The 21062-nt window shown below is 33.0% G+C and overlaps 2 protein-coding genes across 6 annotated transcripts; one reads left to right on the top strand and one right to left on the bottom strand.

The window, feature by feature from the left end:
• On the top strand, window positions 2522–6240 carry LOC107639767 (AT-hook motif nuclear-localized protein 7). Of its 4 annotated transcripts, none has more exons than XM_016343366.2 (7): window positions 2522–2675; window positions 2755–2837; window positions 3700–4119; window positions 4416–4471; window positions 4623–4754; window positions 4981–5142; window positions 5564–6240. In XM_016343366.2, the coding sequence occupies exons 3-7, from the start codon at window positions 3750–3752 to the stop codon at window positions 5867–5869; spliced, it is 1026 nt and encodes a 341-aa protein (XP_016198852.1). In that variant the 5' UTR covers window positions 2522–2675; window positions 2755–2837; window positions 3700–3749; the 3' UTR covers window positions 5870–6240. The 4 variants fall into 4 exon arrangements, with proteins under 4 accessions (XP_016198852.1, XP_016198855.1, XP_016198853.1 ...); XM_016343367.2 differs by having other exon boundaries at window positions 2536–2675; window positions 2745–2837; XM_016343369.2 differs by lacking the exon at window positions 2755–2837 and having other exon boundaries at window positions 2534–2699.
• LOC107639765 (protein cornichon homolog 4) lies at window positions 13570–16628 on the bottom strand. 2 transcript variants are annotated; one of them, XM_016343364.2, is made up of 5 exons: window positions 16443–16628; window positions 15393–15574; window positions 14297–14419; window positions 14125–14188; window positions 13570–13903 (listed from the first exon to the last, which is right to left on the bottom strand). In XM_016343364.2, the coding sequence occupies exons 1-4, from the start codon at window positions 16512–16514 to the stop codon at window positions 14161–14163; spliced, it is 405 nt and encodes a 134-aa protein (XP_016198850.1). In that variant the 5' UTR covers window positions 16515–16628; the 3' UTR covers window positions 13570–13903; window positions 14125–14160. The 2 variants fall into 2 exon arrangements, with proteins under 2 accessions (XP_016198850.1, XP_016198849.1); XM_016343363.2 differs by having other exon boundaries at window positions 13594–14188.

Raw genomic sequence — 21062 nt, 5'->3', positions numbered from 1 at the left:
AACAACATGTTATATGTATTTTTATATAATTATATTATGTGTACATAAAAAATTAATTAATAAATTAATTATTTCTATAAAATATATATTAAAATATAAAATATGTATTAAAAATAAGTTAAATAATACATATTTTAAATACAAATACATAATAATTAAATTAATAATAATTTTTAATATACAAATAATATTTTTATCTACTATCACTTTTATAAATCATAAAATAACCAAAACACCTTCCCAAGTACAAATAATTTCACATTAGTAAAGGAGGGATTACTTTTTATGATAAATATTCATTATAACTTTAATTTTTAATGTGCTGTGAATTGTTTTTTATTTTTTTAAATTGTTATAGTGCTCTATAATTATTTTGACATATGTAACCATGTAACATAGATACATCAAGTATTAAAAATGTTGTTTTGTCTTGTTTTTGTTTTTAAATTCAAAACCAAAAAAAAATTATGATAATTCAAACCCCATTCATTATTATTCGATATTTGGGGTCACATATAAAGTTTAATGATTCAATTCATTAAGATTTATATAATATTTTTCTATATAAAACTCATTAAATCTAATCTGTTATCTATAGATTAATATTGATTTATTTATTTATTTTGATATACAGAATATTTTTGGATTGTATATGATTTTGAGAACAAAATAAAATATAATATTAAAAATAACACACAAAAGAAAATGACAAAAAAAAATTAGTGTTTATATATTTTATTTATAAACAAATACTAATTTACCAAACTTCCTAACATCTTTTTAAAATGACATTATATACCCCAAGTTGGGGAGTATAAAGAAATATAGGAAAAATAGGTAGACAAAGATATGAGCCCATCCAGTGGTTGAGAAACAGAAGTTCATGATGAGCAATGTATCTTCAGCCTCATCTTAACCTTAATCTTCACCAATAAAAGATATCATTTTTGTCTGTTCTATTTTTCTTTATTAGATCACACAGATATGGTATAAACCATAAATAAGCACTTAACTACTACTCTCTAACCCCACCTACAACTACAAGCAAGAAGCAATGCTACTTTTTATTTTTATTTTTTATTCTTTAAGGGAAAAACTATTTTTATTTGTATTTATTGACTCTTATATTAAACTGTCACATTTTTCTAATCAATATTAGGGTTTGTTTTATTTGTATTTTTTAATTTTCAGTTTCTTATATTTAAAAAAAATGTGGAACAAATGAAAATAAAAATGAAATTGTATTATTTTTCTGTTTTTCTTCATAAAATAATAAAAAATAATAACAAATAAAAATGGAAAACATTTTTTTGAACCAAACATATCCTAATATTTCATTTAATGATAAAAAGTATATCTTATCTTGTATATAATATAAATTGATAATGCATTATATTTCTTTTACAACAACAACAATAATAATAATGTTAAAAAAAGTAAATAATTCATTAAAAACTTTTACAAAACAAGATTTAAATAAATAATTCGTGGTGTAAATAACTAAACTTATTAATTTATTATGAAAGAAGTGAATACTCTATATTCTTCTATTAACATTTAAAAAAAAAGGTTTATTTTTGTCATAAACGGATAAACCACTTGTTTTAAAATTTTAAATTAATCAATATAAATATATGAGTAATACTAATTATATATTTATATCTCTAACATATTTGCACTTTTATATAAAAAATTTGGATTTGAAGTGTGAACTTTCGCATATATATTTTTTTCATTTTGTTTTATCTTATACTAAAAATTCTTTAATTTAAAATAACAAGCATAAAATTCTAAATCTTCAACTATAAAAAAATTTATACTACATGAATTTATTCCGAAAGTTCTAGAGTTTAATTATATCTTTAAAAAACTTTTTATGTTCTCAAAACGTATAAATATGGTATTAAATATAATCAATCTTCAAGATAACGTTATTATAATTTATAATTGCACCATAATTATCTTCGCCTAAATAAAAAGTTTTGAAAATTAAATAGTTAACACAACTAATTAAAATATTATGGTAAATAATTATATAAAGAGAAATACTAGAAAGATAACAGAATTTATTATTTTTGTTATAGGTTAAAAATAAGTTGTTAGATTACTTGATTAAAAAANGTAATTATATTATTTAAAAAATTTAAATATAAAATTATTTTGTATTTTTTTAATATCCGTATCGGAGAATAAAATGACAAAAAGCAGGTCAGCGGCCACAGAAAGGTTGGCCACCCAACACTGACTTTGTATCCTTAAATATCAAAATTAGTTTCGAGAAAAAAGAAAAAGCATTACTTTGATTTTCCATCTAACTTGATTTTTCACATACAAATTTACTATATTAACCATTGAAAACAGATTTTATTTCAAAAGAATAGAAAATAAAAAATTAATTGCCCTTCACGGACCTGAAATTGCTCTTAACTAAATTGCATTTATGGGGTTTAGCAATTTATTCAAAATTCAAAATAAAATCTTAAATATTCACTACCTACTTTATCGCCCTTATTTGCTTTTATTTCTTTTTTCACTTTAATATTTATTTTTATCTCTTTTTCAAGTTTGCTGTTCTAGTATTTGTTTATTTTCAGCTCTACCAATTTTCTCATTAAAAATTTTTCAATTCAAGAAATCAGGAGACTTAGGGAAGGGAAAAAAAAAACAGCCAACAGGTTTTCCGAACTCCTGAGAATTTTGTAAGTTATTTTTTAATATCTGGAGTTATTCACTATTTGTTTTAGCTTGTTTCAGTAGTGAAAGTTCTTGAAGGTGCTGGAAAAAGAAATCTTAATACAAAGGTTACATCTTTAGAAGAACCTCTACTGAAGTAACAGGTGTATGATCTTTGCATTCTGAATAATATTCCGTGATTGAAGTTTTTTCATAATAGTAAACGTATAAAGAGATTTTTTTAAATTATTTCCTTTTTTTATTTTATTTACTAATTTTTTTTTTCTTAGTTCCAGCTTTTTTGTGTTTCAAAAGTTCAGGCAAATGCTGGATAGGAAGCAGATTTATGCAAAATGGTGTAGTTTGTTTTTTCTATTTTTGGAAAAGCCTTGGGTTGTTTTAGTCTTTTACATTCATTTTTTTTGTGCTGGGGGATAGAGAAATATTTGTTGTGTATCAATGTGTGTTTTTATAAAAAAAATTGTATGAATGATTAGTCGAAAATTTGTTATTTTTGAAAATTATAATATAAATTTTTCAAAAAATTTTCCTCCATTTTATAGCTGATACGTTTTTTTCCTGTCCTTTGTTAACAGGTCAGTTTCTGATTTCAGTGCTTGAAAACTTCAGAGATAATAAAAGCTGAAAAAAAAATTAAACCTAGAAATAAAATAACTTAAAAAAAAATTGGTTGGTGATTTTCTACTCTACTTGCTGCACTTTTTTTTTCTAATATGTTTTAAAACAAAAATAATTCAATGCACTGATTAGTTAGAACTGGATCTCTTGTTGATTCAGCTCATCTTCTTGTTAGCCAAAAGTTTGTTTCTTTTTGTTCTTATTTCTCCTCATCTTTGAGAATCATTTGATGGATTTGCGCTTTGGTTTTGTTGCATGCTTAATGAGGTTCAATAATCAATACATTAATGTGTTTGCTACAAAACACTCAACTTTATTTTGTAATGACATGAGTTCTGATAAGCCTTTTGATTTCTAAGTGTTTCTTTGTTCGTTGCTTGCGTGCAGATGTTGGTTTGATTGTATAGACTTAGGAAGGAATAGATTGATTGATAGGAATGGAGGCAAGAGAAGCTATTAGCTCTGGGGTTACAGTGATAGGGGCAGAAGCTCCCTCGGCATACCATGTGGCACCAAGGAGTGAAGCTCCGAGCCAAGTTCCTGGCCCGGATGCAGCTGCTAATGCTGCTCTTGGTATTTCGCCGGTGAGTGTAGGATTGGATGGAACAACAATTAAGAAAAAACGTGGTAGGCCAAGGAAGTATGGACCGGATGGATCGGTTAATATGGCATTGTCACCATTGCCAATTTCTTCTTCGGCTCCGTCTTCTAACGAATTTTCGAGCTTCCATTCAAGTGGCAAGCGAGGGAAATCGCGGGGTATGGAGTACAAGCACTCAAAGAAATTCGGAGGAGGGGATATTCTAGGTGGGAATGAAATTTGATGCCTTCAATGCTATTGTTTTTTAACATTTTACATGTTGGGTGGGTTTTGGTTTATTTATAATTATATGTTATAAATACCTGAAAGAAGAAGTCTTTTTCATTTTAGAATTTTCTTTTGAAGTATGCAAAATCAGTTAATGCTCAACTTTGCCTTTTATGATGTTTCCATGCATAGAAAGTTGATTTCTGTGTTAGCAAGTGAAAAATAAGCATTTTATGTTCATTATATATTTATCTATTGTGTTTTGCTGATATCTATTGATGTTTATTTTCTGTAGGAGATTCCATGGGTACAAGCTTTATGCCCCATATCATTACTGTCAATGCTGGCGAGGTATACTCGACGGATAGGGAAAAATATTGACTATGTTTCACTTTGTTCTACACCCATTTTTCATTTTGCTTGGTTATAGACGTTTCGTTTCATGTAGTTGGACTTATGCTGCATTTGACAAGAAAATGCATAATTATTCTCATTGTTTCAGGACATCACAATGAAGGTTATATCGTTTTCTCAACAAGGACCACGAGCTATATGCATACTATCTGCTACTGGTGTAATTTCAAATGTTACGCTTCGCCAGCCTGATTCTTCAGGAGGAACTTTGACCTATGAGGTGCTAATCTGAATCAGCTTATTATTATGTTTATGAATATATGTATATTATTCTCCATTCTTTTTGTGTTTTGAGTCCACGTTGAATCCTTGATTTGAAGATTTTGCTTGTTTTTTATGTCTGATTAAGGTTTTCAAACATTGTGGATTTTCATTTTATTATTGAAGTAGCTTTCTTTGGTGGTGCTAAAAATCTTATGTTTCGTATTTTGGATTGTTTTGTCCAGGGTCGTTTCGAGATACTTTCCTTGACTGGATCATTTATGCCTACTGACAACGAAGGAACGAGAAGCCGGTCAGGTGGGATGAGTGTCACCTTGTCCAGCCCTGATGGCCGTGTCTTAGGCGGTGGCGTTGCTGGTCTTCTTGTAGCTGCCAGTCCTGTGCAGGTAAGCATCCCTTACCATATTCCATGTCAACTATGATATTGGAAGACATTTTTTAGTGAAATTAGCCCTTTTGGTTTTAGAAAACATCTTTGATTTGTTATTTATTGTTCCCAAAATTAAAGATTATACCAAAAGATCCTTAAAACTGAAGGAGGTTTGAAACCAAGGTTGCATGTTTTGCATCTTTTTTAAAAAAAAGGGTGGTAAGGAAAGAGAGAAGAAAAGGGAATAAGGAAAATGTTTAATAGAGTGTGGCATGTGATATAATTTACATAACATGCAATTGCTATTTGATCTATGCAAGTGAGATTTTAAGTTGGGAAGATCCATCATTTATCTTCTGAAATCAAACAGATTCTTACTTTGGAGTTTGGACAAGTTATATGTTTACTTAGTCGACTCATGTTGCCGATTATATCAGGTGGTTGTTGGAAGTTTTCTGCCAAGCAACCAGCAAGATCCGAAACCAAAGAAGCAGAAGCATGATTACGCACCACCAGCAGCAGTTAACCCGGCCATTGCAGTGTCCTCTGCGCTGCCACCCTCAACTAACGGCGATAAAGAGGATGTCATGGGTGGGCACGTGATGCAACACAATCCCGGAACCTTCAACTCTAGCCTCACTCCTCCCTCTGCCTTCCGAAGGGACAGCTGGGTTAACATGCATTCCATGCCAGACTCGATTAAATCCACCACGGATATTAACATCTCTTTGCCTGATGATTGATTCCATGATGATTGATTCGCGGCCACATGGCATGTCGTCGTTTATTCTTGCTGACAACATTCATGGCTGAGCTATTTCACTTGATGTTTCTCTAAGGTTGCTCTATGTTAATTATGTTAGCATTGTTTCAAACCTTTGTTGTCTTTTATGACTAATAGGGTGATGATGATGATATAGTTGGCAGTGTTGTAAGTTGCAGTTTAGGGTTTCATTTTTCTTTGGTAGAGTTTAATCTCTGATTTATTTTTTCGGCTGATTAGGTGAATGCTGCATTGTGCAGTGTTTTTTTTATGATTAGGCTAATTAATTCGGATGTAATGATAGTTTGAATGCTTATTAATGACTTAAATTTGTTGAAGCTTTTGTGCCCTAACCTTAGCTTGTTGATATTTGCATTTGGGTCCTAATATGCTTTGTGAGTATAGGTTTAAGAGTATGCTTAAATAATAAATACATTGCAAATAGGTCCAATTTTATGGGAGAAACTTTTGTATACTCTTGAATATGCACAATCATTCCTCTCAAGGAACCAGATTTTATTTATCTAACAACATTCCTCTCAAATATGGATTCCCCTTCCATCTTATTGCCATCAAGATGAACTTCACTGTACAATTTAACACCATACCTTCCTTTTCTTTTTTTCCCGCAATTACCTAATTACCTTAGTCCTTTTGGGATAATCCATTCTTTATATTTCTTTATTTGGTAGAACTAGAGCTGTTAATAAGTGGATTTGAGACAACTCGTCATTGAAATATTGGGTTCACTATTTCTTTGCCTAGTCAATGACATGCTAGTTTGACTTGATTCATTTTAGTTGATGAGTTAAATGGGTTGACTCGTTTGATTAAAAAAATTAAATTAAAAAGTATTAAATAATGTCTTTTTTTAGCTAATATTTAGACAAATCAAAATTTTATTATACATTTATATATTTTCATACCAAAATATAGTCTAAATTTAGATTTTATCGTGATAAGAATGGGATGTGAATGTCTATTTACTATGTGTGGTTCATATTCTCAAGGATGAAGTACATTAAAGAAGCATTAAAAAAATTTGAAAATGTAAACATATTATACGTATATAAATAGGAGGCTAAGGTCTCAGAGGATACGCGCAGCAATAAAACATTCATCTCTCTTTCTTTTATTATAATACTCTTCTCTTTATACACTGTTAATACTCCTCTCTCTCTTTACGTTATATTAAATAAATATATAAATCATTTCTATTATATTGAGATAATTATATTGGCTAATATTAATACTAAAATCTTCTATTTATATTTCTTTATTTTATATTTGTTTTCTTTCTTCATTTATTTATTTTACAATATGTTATCAGCACGAGACTCAAATCAAATTTTAGGAAGACTCAGGTAACAAATTTTTATTATATCGAAACTCTCTCATTTTGAATTTAATTCTCTTGATATATCTGGAAACAACTACTTATCATGGATACTAGATACTGAAATCCATCTTGATTCAATGGATCTTGGAGATACCATTAAGGTTGAAAATAATGCATCCCAAAAGAATAGAGCCAAAGCCATGACCTTTCTTCGTCGTTATCTTGACGAAAGATTGAAAAATGAATATCCCACATTAAAAGATCCTAAAGAAAGATATAATCATCAAAAGACAATGATACTTTCTCAAGCCCGATATGAATGAACGCACTTGCGACTACATGATTTTAAATTCATAAATGAATATAATTCAGTAATGTTTCGAATCACCTCACGAATGAAATTATGTGGGGAAAAGATAACCGATAATGACATGTTAGAGAAAACTTTATCGACCTTCCATGCCTTGAATGTACTCCTGCAAGAGCAGTATCGAGAAAAAGGATTTAAAAAATATTTTGAGTTAATTTTTTGCCTTCTTGTTGCTGAACGCATCAATGAGTTGCTTTTAAAAAATCATGAAGCGCGCTCAGCTGGACCACCCCATTTCCTGAAACAAATGCGGCAAATTATAATTTCAGAAGAGGTAATGGAAAGGTTTTGGCAACAAGAAAAATTATGGAAGGAAGAAAAATTATGTTTACAAGAAAATATCTCACCGGAAGTGGGATAAAGAAAGAAACAATGGAAAAATAAATCAACAGAGGATAAATGTTTCCGTTGGTGGAAAAGGCCATCGGATCAATGATGGAAATAATGCACTATTGTCTACCAAGTCTCTAAGAAATTTATTGAGTTTTAAAGATATTCGCCGAAATGGATATCATATTGAAACAATGAATGAGAGAAATTATGAGTACTTGTATATCATAACTCATGATTCAAATAAAAATGTTATATTAGAAAAGTTACCCTCACTTTCATCTATGTTATATTATACTAAAATTAGTGCAATTGAATTACATGCCATTGTAAACCAAAAGTTTACTAACCCAAATAAATTCATAACTTGGCATGATCGATTGGATCATTCGGGAACAACCATAAAGCGAAGAATTATTGAAAACTCACATGGACATTCACTAAAGAACTAGAAGATTCTTAAATTTAATGAATTTTACTGTGTTGCATGTTCTTAGGGAAAGTTAATTTTAAGGCCATCACCAGTAAAGATTGGATTTGAGTCTCCTGAATTCCTAGAAAAGATTCAAGACGATATATTTGGATCTATTCATCCACCGTGTGGATGTTTTAGATATTTTATGGTTCTAATAGATGCATCTTCGAGATGGTCACATGTGTGCTTGTTGTCTTCTCGCAACCTAACATTTGCGAGATTACTTGCTCAAATTATTCGATTAAAAGCACAGTTTCCAGAAAATCTGATCAAAGCAATTCGTCTTGATAATGCTGGTGAATTTACTTCCCAAGCCTTTGATGCTTATTGTATGGCTAATGAAATAAGCATTGAATATCCAGTAACTCATGTTCACACACAAAACAAGTTAGCAAAATCACTTATTAAACGCCTCCAGTTAATTGCTAGACCCTTACTTATGAGAACAAATCTCCCAACCTCGGCTTGGGAGCATGCTATTTTACATGCCGCAACACTCATTCGTTTGAGGCCAACAAGTTACTATCGGTTCTCTCCTATGTAATTAGTTTTTGGCCAACAGGCAAATGTTTCTCATTTAAGAATATTTGGGTGTGTGATATATGTTCCCATTGCACCACCTTCTCGCTCCAAAATGGGACCCCAAAGAAAATTGGGGATATATGTTGGATATGATTCTCCCTCCATAGTAAGGTATCTTGAGATACAAACTGGAGATGTATTTAAAACCCGATTTGCGGATTGTCATTTTGATAAATCAAAATTTCCAATATTAAGGGGAGAGAACAAGATTCCTAAAAAGGAACTTAATTGGAATGCATCATTCTTGATGCATTTAGATCCTCGATCAGGGCAATGTGAACTAGAAGTTCAAAAGATTATACATTTGCAAAGAATAGCAAATGAATTACTTGATACATTTTCTGATACAAAGAGGATAATCAAATCTTATATACCAGCTGAAAATGTCCCGATTCGAATTGATGTCCAGTTGGACAAGTGGCCACGGAAACAAATTCATGCCAGAAACGTGGTAGGCCTGTCGGTTCCAAGGACAAAAACCCTCGAAAAAGAAAAGAGGTAAATATTATTTTTGTTGAAAACGACATAGTAAAGATACCTGCAATTGTCCAAAATTATGATATAGTTTTAACGCCAAAAGACGTTCAGGTACCTGAAAATTCTGAAAATAATGAGATCTCGATAAATTATGTCTTTACAGGAGAAAAATGGGACCAAAATAAGATAATTGTCAATAAAATATTTGCATATAATGTGGTATTAAATATCATGCATGAAAGTAAGGATCTTGAGCCAAGAACAGTCGAAGAATGTCGACAAAGGAATGATTGGCCAAAATAGGAAGAAGCTATGAAGGCTGAGTTAGACTCACTTGTAAAACGTGAAGTCTTTGGACTTGTAGTCCGTACACCAGAAAATGTAAAACCTCTTGGATACAGATGAGTATTTGTGAGAAAACGAAATGAGAAAAATGAAATTGTATGCTACAAAGCTCGACTTATGGCACAAGATTTTTCACAAAGGCCCAGTATAGATTATGAAGAAACATATTCCCCTATAGTGGATGTAATAACATTGCGTTATTTGGTCAGTTTATCCGCATACCATAAACTACATATGCATTTAATGGATGTGGTAACTGCCTACTTATACGGATCATTAGATTGTGATATCTATATGAAAGTCCCTGAAGGATTAAAGATATCTAAATCTTCTAATGAATATTCACAGGGGTTATACTCAGTCAAATTGCAAAGATCCTTATATGGTCTAAAGCAATCTGGACGAATGTGGTATAATCATCTTACTGAGTATCTGGCCAAAAATAGATTTAAGAATGATGATATCTGCCCATATATTTCATAAAGAAATCTTCACTAGATTTATTATAATTGTTGTGTACGTTGATGATTTAAATACCATTGGAACTCCTGAAGAGATTCCAATAATTATAAAAACTCTAAAAGAAGAGTTTAAGATGAAAGATTTTGGAAAGACTAAATTTTGTCTCGGCATGAAGATTGAGCATACAAAAAAATGGGATCTTTATTCATCAAACAACATACACAGAAAAGATTTTGAAGAGATTTTATATGGATAAGTCACATCCCTTGAGTACCCCAATGATCGTAAGGTCTTTGGATGTGAAAAATGATAAATTCCGTCCTAAAGAAGAAAATGAAGATATCCTTGGTTCTAAAGTACCATATCTTAGTGCCATTGGGGCACTAATATATCTTGCTAATAATACACGACCTGATATATCATTTGCTGTGAATTTATTAGCAAGGTATAGTTCCTCTCAAATCAGAAGACATTGGAATGAAATCAAACAAATCTTTTGATATTTTCATGGAACAGTTGATATGGGATTGTTTTATCCATATGGATCCAAATCACAACTAGTTGGCTATGCAGATGTAGGATACTTGTCTGATCCACACAAAAGGAGATCTCAAATAGGATACTTATTCATATATGGTGGTACAGCTATATCATGGAAGTCCACGAAACAGACGATTGTAGCAACATCTTCTAATCATGCTGAAATACTAGCAATACATGAAGCTAGTCGCGAGTGTTTTTGGCTCAAGAGTTTGATCTAATATATTCTGTCATCATGTGAACTAATTGACTATAAGATAGCTTCAACTGTCCTGTTTGAAGATAATACAGTATGCATAGCTCAATTTAAAGGAGGATACATCAAAAGTGATAGGACAAAGTATATTTCTTCCAAATCTTTCACTCATGATCTTCAAAATCAAGGAACAATTGATTTCCAACAGATCCGCTCAAGTGATAATCTGGCAGATCTATTTACAAAGTCACTTCCAAAATCCTCATTTGAAAGATTGGTACATCAGATTGGAATACGCCTATTTCGAAATATTAAATAATGTTGACAAGAGGGGGAGATTGTACTCTTTTTTTCTTGATCAGATCTTTTTCTATTGGATTTTTCTTGACAAGGTTTTTAATAAGGCAGTCCCTATCACAAAGGATATTATACTCTTTTTCCTTCACTAAAGTTTTTTCTCATTGAGTTTTTCTTTGGTAAGATTTTATTGAGACATAATCCTAAATAGACATTTAAGAGGAAGTATTGTGATAAGAATGGAATATGGATACCTATTTACTATGGACGACTCATATTCTCAAGGATGAAATACATTAAAGAAGCATTAAAGAAATTTGAAAATGTAAACATGTTATACGTATATAAATAGGAGGCTAATGCCTCAGTGGATACACACAACAATAAAATATTTCTCTCTCTTTCTTTTATTATAATATTCTTCTTTTTATACACTGCCAATACTTCCTCTCTCTCTTTATGTTATATTAAATAAATATATAAATTATTTTTATTATATTAATATTATTATATTGACTAATATTAATACTAGAGTCTTCTATTTATATTTTTTTATTTCATATTTATTTTCTTTTTTCATTTATTTATTTTACAACAGATTTAAGAAATTATTAGTACAATAACAAGATAGTTTCTATATATAAACATGACAAACGAGCCAACTCGTGCTTTCGACTCGATTCCTCTTATAAACGAATCATATTTTACTTGCTTGATGAGTCTAAATTGACTCGCAAATCACAATTCATTTTGACTAACCCGAGGTAGAACCATAGATGTTCTCTCAAGCAAAATTATTCAAGTATTTGAGATCTCAACATAATTTTCTCAATATCCAGTAATAGTTGGTTAGACTATACATTTTTATTGCTTCTAGATTTGACATTTAAGAGTGCACAAATGTGGGAGAAAATAAGTGGTCCTCTTTCTGTTTTTCTATGTTTTTTGTTTGAGCCGCATAACTACATAAGTAAGATCATCTATAAAAAAAGTTTCTTATAAGTTATATTTCGTCTAGTAATAATTTATTAGTTTGTTTAACCAAGTGGCTAAACCTAAAACTTGTCCTAATGGCAAATACATTTGCATCCTAAAAGTACTATATGGGTTCGAACCTCTCTTAGAGAGTATGTAATGTGTGTGTGAGCAGGGTGTGTGTTTATTGGCCAAAACAAAAAAAAAACAAAAACAAGTGTTAGGATCCTACTTTTTGCATCCAGCTTTGATGATAAAAGAAAAAAGTTATCTATACCTACCTACCATCTCACATATTTCCTTTCTTAGATTTGACTCCTACCAACTTATAGGAAAATGCTAATTTGACAACTACAAATTAAGCAACAATTAATAACTAGGAGAGGAAAAACCATGATTGTTCTTACCATTGTCCCTTAAAATTCAATGAGGTCCTCTTTTATGACTTTGAAATAAGCTTTTGCAAGATAACGTTGAAATTCACGTCTTTTACTTACTTTTACAACTCACCCATTTCCCTTCTCGAATGTGAGAACGTGTATAAAGCTCAAACTTGACAATATTATTGTAAGAGATGTTGCCTACTGTAGCCTTGCATTTAAGAGCCACATCAGACAGTACAATTTGACTAGAAAATTGAACTAAAGAACAAGGAGCTTTGAATGCTACAAGTACTGTTTATGCTACCTAGTATCTAAGTAATAATTAATCTTGTCCTGGTTGTTGCCTGCAAATATTTGGGAGTGGTGGACAAAGGTTGACTGAGAAGGGTCGAATGCCCTTTTTCTATTCTTCACTTCATTTATCACTTTACTTAACAGGATCATATAAATTTAATCACATTATTTAAAATTAACTGGTAATTTTTTTTTTTTTACTTCTACATGTAATTATGTGAACCCTTGTGTTGAGAGACGACACACTTTCTTTTTTTTTTGGACGCTAGGACACACTTTCTTCATTCAAACCTTTTTTGACTGAACAAATTAAACAAATTCTAATCTGATTCCTCAAGGGTCCGTTTGGTTTGTAATTTTTTTTTCAAAATTTTGTTAAAAAAACTAAAAATAAAAACAGACATGTATTTTTTTTTTTTTATAAAATCCTTAAACAAGAAATTCTAAAAATGAAAACAAAAAATAAAAATTCAAACCACACGAAGCACTTCAATTAATAAAAAAATAAAAAAGTTAGCATAAACAATAAACTTCTTGAAAAAGTTAGTTTAGAAAGCTTCATAGAAACAAAAACAAATCGAGATTAATAATTTATAAGCCTTTAAGGCCTTGACATTACTCCCAATTTACATTTTTGGATAGTGGCATAGGCAGCATTCACATATTTTGATCCTGTAGTGTACCCTCACTACTCACTAGTTGTCAAACTTTTTTCGTGCATCTATAAAACATAGAAATTTAAATATTGATTATGAGAGACCGCAACCAATAAAATATTTGACAAATCATTTGCTAGCAACCTTGAACAAAAATTCCTCTGAACCAAACAGAAACTATTGTTATAGTTTGCAACTGGTGGTGTTGTTGCTACTAGCATTGTTGTATGCATGTCCATGGAATTCAGCTCAAAAGATGGATTGCGCTCACAAAAGCATAGAATGTTTTCATCCTGAAAATTGTTTACAATCCCTAGTGTTTAATTAGGTGATATGTAGAAGATAAATATTTATTGTACTCGTTCTTCCTCGTGTATTGAGCTGATTTACTTCCTTCTTCCACACCCCATTTAATGGTGAACGGGAGTAAGTCGGCTCCATGGATGAAGGGAAGTGCATGACTCTTTGTAGAGAGAATAACATGACTTTCAAACACGAAGTATCGAAAACTTACAGCAGCAGGCATGGAGATAAACTACTTCAGTTCATGCTATTCCTCAGAAAGGCTCCATACCAAGCTGAAAACACATAAAGATCAGGGAGCTGTCAACAAAACTTTATCTTCGAAATAGTACACAACATAATTCTCAAAATGGAGAGAGCGAGAGAGATTCCAGTCACGATACCTTAGCACAGAAAGGACAAATAGCAAGACGGAATGTCCGACTTTAAATAACCGCATCTTTTTTTCCCAATTCAGTTTATTGTAGATTTCAGTAACATCAGCTAAATGCTCTTTTTTAATGTACCTGAGATATTAACTTTCAGGTCATAATTAACAATATAATGTAATGGAAAGAATGTGGACAGGTAATAGCTTATGCATATATCTCACTGAAATAGATACTGTGTTTTAGATTAGATAATCTCATAAAGGAATTAGAAATCTGCAGCACTGCAAATACCCATCTTTTAGGCCAAGATGTTCGAAACTGTGAATTTAACATTGCCAGTCGAAGTCAATTACAAGCTTAATATTCTTTTTATGGCAATATAGACTGTGTTAGTTATGCAGAAAGAAGGGAAAAAGTTCATGGAGGAACGGTTGAATTTCCATTTCCAAAAACCTAAGCTAAACTGTGGCTTAATCACAACGTTTCAAGTCATCAAATCACCCCTCAAGTAGAAGTCCTAGAGTCTAGATAATCCTTAAAACAATGTTTTCACACCACACAATTTCATCCTCATATTTCTTCAATTCTATTGAGTTTTGCTTTAATCAATTAACCACCCAACCATTAACTAAGGTAAAAAGACACTTTACCCTTGTGAACAATAGGTCATAGTCATATGCACATGATGTATAGTTCAAGGGAGTAAACTAACTCTCTCTCAGTCTCCCTCCCTCCCTCTCCCTCTCTCCCACCCCCCCAAAAAAAAAAGAAAAAAAAACAATGCTCACAATAAGGATAATGAGAAATTGAGAAGCATAATGAAACAACATTCATATATTTATATGTATCATATTCTCAATTAAATAAAAGAGTGTTGTATTGATTCAATTACAATATAAGTGATGTCTTTCTACACTGCTCCGTTTGAAGTTTCATGTCAAAATAAAAAGGCTATTTTTACCAAGCTTATAAATAATCGAATACAGGGAATAAGATATGCTTCTTTGGTTTTATTCAGCCTTGTATAGATATACCAAGTTCAAGTAGTTTAAGTTTACTTGCGAAAATTAAACAAGTCTTGCCGAGGAGGTAAGAAAGACAAACTTACAATCTCGCATTGTAATACATGCAAGGGAGTCCTATCAAGAATATAATCCAGTGTCCTGCTAATAGATTGGTGACGCAGAAGATCCCTTGGATGATGAATTCAGGCAAGATAACCTGGTTAATCCGAGACGTCGAATCATATGGGTTGATATAGTCAAACTCCAGGTCTACCAACATTATTAGCTACAATGAATGATTAGAGCAGAGTCAAATTATTTGTCAAACTCTAGCAGCAAAATTTGCTATCTCGCACTTGTAGATGACACATAATATTTGAGGTAAGAGTTCATATATAGCAGTGGAATTCAAGGAAGCTCCATTTAAAATGAAAAACTAAGCCATTAATCTTCACATAGAGACAAGAAGTTTTCTAAGTGATCATTTTCTCTCAGAGGTATGCTAACGATTAGCTGAAATAAAAGAAGAAAACCAAAAGCAAAAAAGGTAAATGAAGCATAAAAGCTGTGATATGCAGATCAATGATGCATTCAACCATATAATAATTGTTCAATAACCATATACAATATATAATAATAACACAGTTAGTACTTAGTACTCACAACCAAATTCAGAAACGTTCTTTCAGTGTGATTTTTTTTTAAGTCATCATTTACACTTAAATATTCTTTAAAAAAAAAAGAAAGAAAAAAAAATATCAACACAAAATTCAACATCTAAATTCTAATGAACTAGAAGACTTAAGTTAATCCTTTTGGAATTGAGGCCTTGTATGCTCAATAAATAATTTTATCCGTCCAAAAATTTGAATTTTTAAAATTTTTATCTATTGTTGTTCCTAATAGGAAGCACGCAACTCTAACAACTAGAATTAAAATGAAGAAACTGAAATTGCCACATTCGATTCAACCACAATCAAAAATAGTAATGCTGTCACACGGTTAAGCATGGCAGCACGTAAAAAGTGATCCAGTAATCTCAAGAGAGGGTATGAACATGACGAATGAATGGAATGGAATATTTTGAAAAACCTAAGAGAAAGTTGGGAAAATTGAATGGAAAATAGAGAAAGAAAGTGAGTAGCGTAAGGTACCTGATAACCGAGAAGACCGAGAAGGGCCAAAATTAGAAGAAACGTGAAGATCCAATAAAACACTTCCCCCATAACAGCCACCACTGCATGCCTCTCTCTTTCTCTCTCTCTCTTTATCTCTCTTCTCTCTTCTCTCTTCTCTCTTTCTATCTTTTTTTTGTTGTCCCAAAAAACGAGAGTAGAAAGGCTTTTTGTTTAAATAAACTATGGCTTGAAAGATTTTTTTTTTGAATATTGTAATTAGAAAAAATTCCAGAACAATTATTTTTTATCATTTTTTTAGTTATTAATTTAATTTTTTAATTTAATAATTTAATAATTACAAAAATATGTAAAATATCCATACAGTAGGATAAATCACGTTACACGAGCATCCCAGGTACATTGTATTTTAGATATGAACAATAAAAGAAAAAGTGTACGATACACTCTGATCATTAGAAACAGTGATGGTTAGGCATATTCATGGATCGGATCATATTCATATTCTCAGATTTATGGTATATATTCGCATTCGATTCGAAAATTGCGGATACAATTCGATCTGTACATTGATGGGATCGGATAGAATCCGATCTGCACTTTTACGGATCAGATTGCGGATATCTGCTTTACATTCGCATATCCGATCTGCGGATTCGCAGATCCGCACAATAATAATTAAAAATAAATAAATATATATATGTTTGGTAATATATTTACTTGTTTGTATGTTTTAGTTAGTAATTTTTTTTTCAAAGATAAATATTATTTTATTAATATAAAATAAAAGTGTTTCCATAAGGAAGTACCAAAGAATTGGGTATTCCCATTTATCACCAACTGTGACGGAAAGACTAAGAGCTTAAAGAAGAGTAAAGTAAGAGTAAAGAAAATTAGCAGCATCTATCAGATATGGCTCACGAGTTCACACACTAAATTGCTGGCTTCTTTCACTATCTCTGGTGCCGGGCTTATTACCTTCTCAAAAACACACCGATTCCTCGCTTTCCAAGTGCTCCAACACAGCGCCGCTATGAGGAGGGTCTTTTGTCTACCGTCGAATTGAGCCGCTGCCCAGGATAAGACTCGTTGCCACCAATTAAAAAAGGTCTCTTCTTCTCTCATCCATAGGTCAGGGGTTATTAAGCTTAGACTCTATATTATTGAAGACAGGGGGTATTGGAACAAAGCACGAGGAATTGATTCAGCTTTCAACATGCATCTTGGACAAGTAGCAGGAGTGGATGCGAATCGGCGGCACCGGAAGCTTTTCATGAAGACTTTTCCATAAAAAAATCTTAATTTTATATGGTAATTTCAACTCCCAAATGCTATTCCAGACTCTGTTGTGTATGTTCTGGGGCCTCAATGAAGTAGGAGAATGAAAGAATCCATAAGCAATTTTGTATCCTGACCCAACTTCATATATACCAGATTTTGTCCAGCACCAATTAACTTCATCCTCCTCCTCTGTTGGTTTGATTGAAAAAATTTTATTGCATATATCAACTGAAAAAATCGACTCAATCAGATTTCTATTCCAACTTCTATCAGGATTTAGTAACGCACTAACGTAATATACTTGCAGATTTGGCGGGATTGTGAGTGCATTTTGAGAGACATTAAGGGGCACTGGTGGTGGGAGCCAGGGGTCATGGAAGATGCGAACATTAGTGCCAGAGCCTATTTTCCATAACAAGCCTTTCTCGATCACCTTGCGCCCTTCAAGAACACTTCTCCAGCCCCACGACGGTACGCTTCCTATCTCTTCATGTAGGAAATCTGTATATCTGAAATATTTAGCTTTGAGCATTCTTGATAGAGTAGAATTAGGGTATTTCATTAGACGCCAACATTTCTTGCCTAATAAAGCCAAATTTTGCGTCCTTAGGTTCTTGATCCCCAGCCCTCCATCTTTCTTCGGTCTTGTCATTGTGTCCCATTTAATCCAAACCATTCTTCATTCTGCGCCTTTTTGACCCACCAAAATTGCGAGAGCATGCTATGAATCTCAGTCAACAGCGTGTCCGGGAGCTTGAAACAAGAGAGTGTATAAATAGGAATCGCCTCCCCCACCGCTCTCAATAGCGTGTGCCTGCCACCTGATGACAATAGACTTCTTTTCCAACCCATAATCCTCTTCTGAACTTTATCCTTGATAGCTCCAAAGGTTGCTTTCTTTGATTTTTGAACTATAGAGGGCAGTCCCAGGTATTTGTCTTGTGCTCCGATATGTTCAATATTTAGTGTCTGAGCAACTGCTAGTCTTGTGTTCTGAGGTGTGTTGTGACTGAAAAAGATAGCCGCCTTATTCAAATTGACTTTTTGCCCACTGAAACCCTCATAGATCTCTAGTAATTCTAGAATACTTTGGCTTGTATTAGGTGCGCTCTTGCAAAAAAGGATTGAATCATCAGCAAAAAAAGGTGATTAACTGTTTGGCATCTTCGATTAACTTGAACTCCTTGAATTAATCTGTTTTGCTCTGCCTTGTGCAGCAAGAAGGAAAGCCCTTCTGCACAAAAAAGAAAGAGATATGGAGATAGGGGGTCACCCTGTCGGATGCCCTTATTTGGCCTAAAATAGCCAAAAGGTTGACCTTCCACGACGACAGAGTAAGAAACAGTCGTTACCAATTCCTTAGTCCAGTTAATCCATTTAGCATCAAAGCCCAGCTTATCCATAATATACCATAAAAAATTCCATTCAACCATATCATAAGCCTTGCTCATGTCTAGTTTAATAGCCATCTCATGCTCTGCCCCACTTCTCTTATTTTTCAAATAGTGCATACATTCGTGGGCAATTAGAATATTATCTGAAATGAGTCTACCTTTGAGAAACGCACTCTGATTTGGGCTTATAATTTTATTCATAATACCTTGTAATCGGTGCACCATAACTTTAGAAATAATTTTATACATAACTGAAGACAAACTGATCGGTCGTACCTGAGTCATGTCACTGGCATCTAGCACCTTTGAAATCAAACAAATTTGAGTATGATTGAAACTTTTTAGAATTCTGCCACTGTGAAAGAAACTTCTCACTGCCTTAAAAACGTCACCTCCAACTATATCCCAGAAAAAGTGAAAAAACTTAGCTGTAAACCCGTCATCACCAGGAGCACTCTGAGCATGAACACTAAATGTAGCTCTTTTGACATCGTCCATAGTTACTGGCCTTTGGAGCCTACGGTTCACGGAAGCTGTAACCTTAGGCTCCAAATCTGCACCATAACTTTAGAAATAATTTTATACATAACTGAAGACAAACTGATCGGTCGTACCTGAGTCATGTCACTGGCATCTAGCACCTTTGATGCAATCTCATTGTCCCTCTCTACTAATCTCCAAATTTTGTTCCTTCGCATCCTTGATTGAAATTTCTGGTGAAAGAATCTAGTGTTCTGATCTTCTTCTTTTAGCCACTTGACTCTAGATTTTTCTCGCCAATAGCTCTCTTCTTTCAAATATGCCAGCTCCAACTTCTCCTCCAAACTGGTAACCTCCTCTCCCCCATTGATTTCAGCCACCCGCAGCTCCTATAGTTTAGCTTGAAGGTCCTCAATTTCTTTCTAGGAGTTTGCTTTGTGAGTTTTCTGCCATGGAACTAGTCTATGTCTACAAACTTTCAACTTTTGGGCCAAGGAGAACATAGCCGAGCCTACAACTTCCATTCTCCACACTTCACTGACAATTCTCTTGACATCCTCTTCTCCACACCTACGTTCCTGGTATTTAAACCGCCTTTTACTATGCCAGGATTGAGGTTCGGTTTCCATCAAAATTGGAGCATGATCCGAGCCTGACTCTGTGAGCCTGTGCACCACTGCATTCGGAAACTTCAACTTCCATTCTATCCCAACTAAATAGCGGTCAAGCCTCTCCTTCACCAAATCCTCTCCTTGTCTTCGATTTGTCCACGTGAAAGGGCGCCCCACCATTCCAATATCCACTAATTTGTTACTGTCAATAAAATTAGTGAATGTTGCAATGGTGGTTGCTGATTTTTGGCCTCCACCCTCCTTTTTCGCTTGACTTGTTATAGCGTTAAAATCGCCTGCTATTACCACTTTTCCTTCCAAGTGTTGGCTCATTGTTGTAAGCTCCTCAAACTATAAGGATCGAATTTGTTCCGAACAACTCAAATGGACACCAATGAACGCCCATACCTCACTGCTTCCGACTTCCTGAATTTCGGCTGCTACAAAGAATTCTCCACTGCTAATAATTTGAACACTGATGCTGTCCTTCCAAGCTAGCACAAGTCCTCTGTCACTCCTGCCGGGTTAACAATATGCCAGTTTTCGTAGCCGCATACCTAAAGTTTTGCTTCCACCTGTCGAGATTGGTTCTTTGTTTCACTTATAAACACAATCTCGGGGGAGTGGGATTTACAGATCCCTTTTAAGGTGTGAATTGTCAGGGGTCTCCCCAAACCCCGACAATTCCAAACTATAGTTCTCATGGCCCTTGGGTGCCATTTGTAGGCTGGCACCCTCCACCATCTGTTCAACTATATTTTCATCATCTGTTCTTGCTTTCTTTGTAGATCCTTCAGCTATACCACTCATCAACCTTTTTTGGGTTCACTTTTAGTATCTGACTCTGCAGCACCTTGTCTTGCTAACCTTTT

The sequence above is a fragment of the Arachis ipaensis genome, chromosome B04 (assembly GCF_000816755.2).
Source record: "Arachis ipaensis cultivar K30076 chromosome B04, Araip1.1, whole genome shotgun sequence".
In the NCBI taxonomy this organism is placed as follows: domain Eukaryota; kingdom Viridiplantae; phylum Streptophyta; class Magnoliopsida; order Fabales; family Fabaceae; genus Arachis; species Arachis ipaensis.
The sequence above is the reverse complement of the archived record's forward strand: the minus strand, read 5'-3'. Positions and strand labels throughout refer to the sequence as shown.

Excerpts from the sequence above, each read along its gene's own strand:
- LOC107639767 (XM_016343366.2), top strand. The coding sequence starts at position 3,750 with ATGGAGGCAAGAGAAGCTATTAGCTCTGGGGTTACAGTGATAGGGGCA. Across the intron at positions 4,120-4,415 it reads CGGAGGAGGGGATATTCTAG|GAGATTCCATGGGTACAAGC; the intron begins GTGGGAATGAAA and ends TATTTTCTGTAG. Across the intron at positions 4,755-4,980 it reads GAGGAACTTTGACCTATGAG|GGTCGTTTCGAGATACTTTC; the intron begins GTGCTAATCTGA and ends TGTTTTGTCCAG.
- LOC107639765 (XM_016343364.2), bottom strand. The coding sequence starts at position 16,514 with ATGGGGGAAGTGTTTTATTGGATCTTCACGTTTCTTCTAATTTTGGCC. Across the intron at positions 14,420-15,392 it reads ATGTATTACAATGCGAGATT|GTACATTAAAAAAGAGCATT; the intron begins GTAAGTTTGTCT and ends TTAATATCTCAG. Across the intron at positions 14,189-14,296 it reads TTTGTCCTTTCTGTGCTAAG|CTTGGTATGGAGCCTTTCTG; the intron begins GTATCGTGACTG and ends ATGTGTTTTCAG.